General features: G+C 34.6%; 1 protein-coding gene across 1 annotated transcript; it reads left to right on the top strand.

Moving 5' to 3' along the window:
* The first annotated feature begins 581 nt into the window (after window positions 1–581).
* On the top strand, window positions 582–2,585 carry LOC118739757. The gene is made up of 5 exons (XM_036471264.1): window positions 582–1,341; window positions 1,942–2,044; window positions 2,096–2,179; window positions 2,256–2,350; window positions 2,466–2,585. Exons 1-5 carry the CDS (start codon window positions 1,219–1,221, stop codon window positions 2,583–2,585), a joined length of 525 nt encoding a protein of 174 aa, XP_036327157.1. The 5' UTR covers window positions 582–1,218.
* The last annotated feature ends 3,074 nt before the right edge of the window (window positions 2,586–5,659 follow it).

The raw sequence follows: 5,659 nt of genomic DNA, 5'->3' as shown, positions 1-5,659 counted from the left end.
CTCTCCAGAATAGTGCAGGCAATCAATTATTAGCTAGCACAATTGTGATGAGAAGCGTTTTTGTCTATTTTGAGAGTGGCTCACACTCGAAGATGTGATCTGGTCAGTTAGGGCTACCAGAAGTGTGGTGGGTTTTGTACATCCCCAAAGAATTGTATGTAATAACTCTTCGAAACACATTTGAAAACTGCAATACAGTCGTTTTAGGAATGCGATTTTACAAGTCAAGCTACAATGCAATTGTTTCTTGGAAGCGACAAGTTAAAAGGTTCTTGCACAAGCTATAGTAAAGCTAAAGCTTGTCCATGTTACCACATTCAAGAACTGCAATACCTGCTCTTAATTCACCCAGGAAATTTCTATGTACGTATACAAATGTTTGTTTTAATTTAGGAAGAAGCAAAAGTAAATCGAAAGCGTGTATCAAATTTCACTGCCGATGAAAAGGCTATATTAGGGCAACTAATAAAGAAGCGGCCTATTATAGAATCGAAGCATACGGATGGAAAATCAATTTTGAGAAAGAAAGAAGCTTGGGATTTGCTTACGAATGAGTTCAATTCAAATTCTAATGTCTACAAGGTAAAATTATATGCGTTTTAAGGCGGGTTGTATGGAACGAATGGAACAGATTCGGATTCTAGATAAATTTCTAAGAAAAAATTCCATTAGAGCATAGCTCTGGATTTCGAGCCCGCCAAACTTGAAAAAGCTATCTTCAATTAATGCTACGTTAAGACATAAGTAAGTATTAAAAATATGACCTTCATAACACTCCCGCTAATATTAAGTGTAGACATTAACTTAGTATTAATTAAAGATAGGTTATTTTAAAATTTTGGGGGGCTCAAAATTTGGAGCTATAATGGAATTTTTTCTTTGGTATTTAATGTAGAATACGAATGTGCTAGGAACGATGTCGAAAAAATACCCGACCTAATGCATTTATTCAATTTATTATACGCCTTAAGGTAGCGTCAAACAGATGCGGTAAAAAATTTTACGATATGCGATCAATACAAACCACTGCGGTATAGCACCGCAGTGTGTCGTATCTCACCTGTTTGAGAGCGTTTGCTTTTTATCGTTATCGCAAAAAATACGATATCGTATCGCACCGGTATTATCGCATCTGCTTGAGGCCACCTTTAGTATTTCGTGTTTCCATATTGTTTATTTCAGCGTGAGACGGTTACATTAAGGAGGGCGTGGGAAAATATGAAGGCAGTCGCACGAAAGGCTCGGGCAGTAGAAAGGGGTAATTTATTTCGAACGGGCGGTGGGCCACCGGTGCCATCAACATCACGGCAAGTAGAAGCAATAGTGGACATGGTGGAAGAGGTATGTATCCTTACAGCGCTTTTACACGATATTTATTTGCTTATCGTTATCTTAATATAGAAAGGTCCTATCTCTCATCGTCGCTGAAATACAAAAAAAAAATCGTAACTAGCTAAAAATCCTAAATTCACCTATTGATTGATTTTGAGCATTATGTGAAATAGAGCCTTTCTATATTAAAGTAACGATATACATATATGTAAATGCTACTTTACTTACGAGTACATACAAAAAAAAAACGTTTACATATCGATGGTCCTGTGGAATAACGACACAAATTAAAATTCGAAAAATAAAAACTGTTACTACTGTTAAGTGATTATTGTCTCTAATCCTTGTCTAATCCATTTCCATCACTTACTAAAGTAAGCAGTAAGGATTGTTAAAGTAAGTACAAAAGATGAGACATGGATTCGACAAGGATTAAATACATGAGTCACTTAACAGTAGTAACAGTTTTTATATTTTTTTGAATTTTGAATTGTGTCGTTGTTGTACAGGACCATCGATATGTAAATACATTCATATCGTATAAGTGCGCTGTTAGGGACTTAACTATTATCTTCATACTGTCTTGTCGTCATAAAATTTAATTATTAGGCTGCTCCCGCAATGATTTGCGAAATCTCCAACAACTTTGACAGCGATGGGGCAATTTTGCTAAACATGGAAAATAGCCAATCTAGCTCCATTGAGTTTTTAGGTATGTCCTTTAAGATATAAGGCAAATCACTTTTTAACCAACATTTTTTAGATATGATCACGGAAGCAAATGAGGAATCCGACGTAAACTTCAAAGCCATAAGCATAAATTATGAAGGTGAACCAAATGTTGCAGGTACTGTACCTATAAAATACGAAAGAAGTCATCTACGATATACTAAAATTCTTTTCGCTGCTTTTTAACTACATAGTACACAGTAATGAAACTGGCCACCAACCAACAAAAGTGGAAAAGGAGCAAGTACGCAGACCAAGCGACTACGTTCGGCGGGAGGCAGCATTACGGGTAAGGTACCTAGAGAAGAGAGAGAAGCTTAAGCTTGAATTAGTCAAAACACAGGTATATAATAACTATGCATTGGTAAAGCTAAATATTTGTATATGCATATTTTCTTTTACAGCTGGAAGTTGAGCAAATAAAAAAAAGAGCAGCCTTGTTGGAAGAGCAAAAAAACCAAGTATTACTACAAAAGGCTAAAATAGATTTTGAAGAGGCAAAAAAAAATCGTTCAATAAATTAAAGACATAGTTAATATTTCAACATCTAAAGACTTTTATTTGTAGCAAAAGATCTTAGGAAAAAAATCTGTCTACCAGAGATTGACGCGCAATAAAACCGTTGCTGTTGCAGTTTTCATTGATTGGTGAGGCGTCGACATTAAAAGTTTCGATGTTATCAGAGCTGACTGGTAGCAAGTCATCTACTAAGATGGAAATGTTATGCAATGCTGCACATGCGCATATAACAGCTACAACGGTCTCCAGCTTAATACCCATTCCAACGTGAAGGCAGGGGAATCTTCGCTTCCAAACTCCAAAACATCTTTCCACAGTGTTTCTTGTTTTAATGTGGCTTTTATTGTACTCCTTTTGTGGAGTTGAGCTTGGTGATAAAAACGGAGTTAAAAGCAAATTACTGACAGCATATCCACTGTCACCTAAGAGTATTCCTTTTAATTCCCCGCTATTGAATCTTTGCTTAACCGAACTGCTGTTATATATAAAGCTATCGTGCGTACTCCCAGGCCAACGAACTACTAAATCAAAAAATTCCAAGTTTGGACCAGTGACTGCTTGTACATTGATAGAGAACCACCCTTTCCTATTTCTGTATACCTCAGCAGATAATCCTCCTGGGCTTCTTATTTTAATATGTGTGCAATCTACGCACGCAATTACTCCAGGAAAATGAGCCAATTCCTAAAACTGTTGCCTACAAATAAAAATGTGCAACAATAATTAAGCATTTTTATACATAGTATGTAAAAATACTTATTATGTATTAACGAAATTCAGAATACAAAATATGGCCCTACTTTACTCTATTAAATTCTTCTGCAGTAGATGGAAATTTAACGAGGTCTTTGGTTTTTCGCGCTATTGAAGTAGAGACTTGAAAAATTATTCGCGAAACTGACTGTTGACATATGTTCATCACATCTCCATCCAGTTTCTGTAATTGAAATGGATAGTCATATGTTATCGTTCATTAGATCCAAAAGTTGAGGCATTGGAAATTCACACGTTTATTTCCATATGTATGTTGGTATAACTTATTAAAGAACGTCGAAGTTCCAAGATAAATAATAATTTATATAATTTAATTATTTTTTTTAATTTATTTATATATGATATGTTAAAAATATATGTATCTATATGTACATATATATATAGTTTCAGCTGTTTCTTGAAATAGTTATATGCATACATCCATCCTTGGAAAATAATACATATAATATGGAGACAGATTCAAATGTTATCTTCTCGTAAATAATTGTATCAATACCAACCTGAAAACTGCCAGTGGCATAATATCGAAGTGTTACCAATAACATTATTTCCGGGTGAAATGGTAATCCTCTTCTGGTTGGCTTATCCAACTCAGAAGACACCAAAGGCAAAATAACATTCTTAATAGTTTCAGGCGTAAATCTATATCGTGCATGGAATTCCCGATTTGAGTACTTCGTGAAAGGATCAGAATAATCTCGAAGATAGCGCCTCAATCCCACTTCCCTGTGCCTTCTTACATAATCCGCAAAGTCCATGAAGTCTTCTAGATCGGACATTTTTCCACTATTTTAAAAATCTAACACAAATTCAAACGAAAATAATAAAATAATAAACAAAAGATTGTCAAAATCTCTCGTTAAAAAGTTAAGTGAAGGTTTTTCTTTACTCAACTTTAATGTTCATTAAATGCCGTTAATGAAACATTAGCTGACTCTGAGAGGGAATTTTTTCAAATCGTTACTGAGGGACACCTTAAGTAATCATTAAACGACTCTGAGTGCGGCTGTAAGACTTAATTTGAATAAAGTTTCATTTAATTTCAAAAAAGTTTCATTTGGTTTGAATAAAGTTTCAGTGAATCTGAAAAAAGTTTCATTTAATTTGAATAAAGTTTCATTGAATCCGAAAAAGGCTTCATTTAATTTGAAAAAGGTTTCGCATCATCTGAAAAAGGTTTCAATTAATTTGAAAAAGGTTTCGCTTAACCTGAAAAAGGTTTCTTTTAATTTGAAAAAAGTTTCATTTAAACTGAAAATGCTATAAAAGGCACCATCCTAAGATAAAACGTGAGGGATTTTAACCCCTACTTGGCTTCTTATATTTTTAATAACTAATCTTTATATATGGACCACGGTTGTTGCGAATAGTCGTATTCGCATCCGCAACCGCGGAGCTTCCGCATTAATTTTAACATTCGCATTCGCATTCGCAATAATTAATGCGGATCTTTTGCGAATGCGAATATTGAAGGGACCGAAAACAACGGTTATTTTTTACAACGCTTTTATCAACTTGCAATGTTGTGCGTCCAGAAACTTTCAATGTTGTGGATCCAGAAACTTTCAATGTTGTGTGTCCGACACCAAAGCAAAGCTTTGAAAAGTTCCTATAAAAAAGCATAGTGCATAGGGCGACAGCTGTAGTGAATAGGGCGAGGTAGATGACATCTAGATGTCGCCCTATGTACTACGTTTGCTACAGCGGAAATAGACGACACGCCATTTCTTTAAATAAAATTAATTGGTGCTCGTTTGTATGTACATACATATGTAAATGCATGTGTGTGCACCTTTCTATTAATATCGTTGAATTATTTTAATATCTATTGCAAAATTTTATTCAGACAGGACTAAAAAGTAGAAAATAAATAATATAAAAAAAACTTTTTAATATACAACGCTTTTATAAATGGACTAAAAAGTAGAAAATAATACTTCTCAGTCCCATAGAATTTGTTTTGATAACTTTTGATTTTGAAATTTTAGCAAAAGTCATTATAAACAATCTATGAAATTGAAAATGAAAAACGTGGGGCGCATGCGATTATGACTGACCAATTACGTATAATATGATATATGAAAATTCTAGTTAAAAATTAAATTAAGTAAATTACTGTGAACCAAGGTGGATGAAAGGGCGGTGGAGGGATGGGTATGGGAGAGTGATGGGCGAAGAAGAGACACGGAGGCAAAAAAAATGCCGCATTATTCCAGAGAATCCTGAAAACCCCATAAATCCGAAATTGGTCCCAAACATCCGAAAATAGTTCCCTGAATCCCGAAATAGTCCCGAAAGTCCCAAA

The sequence above is a fragment of the Rhagoletis pomonella genome, unplaced genomic scaffold (genome assembly GCF_013731165.1).
Source record: "Rhagoletis pomonella isolate Grant_MI unplaced genomic scaffold, Rhpom_1.0 Rhpom_scaffold_00005, whole genome shotgun sequence".
NCBI lineage: Eukaryota > Metazoa > Arthropoda > Insecta > Diptera > Tephritidae > Rhagoletis > Rhagoletis pomonella.
Note: the sequence above shows the minus strand (reverse complement) of the source record. Positions and strands in the feature narration are given on the sequence as shown.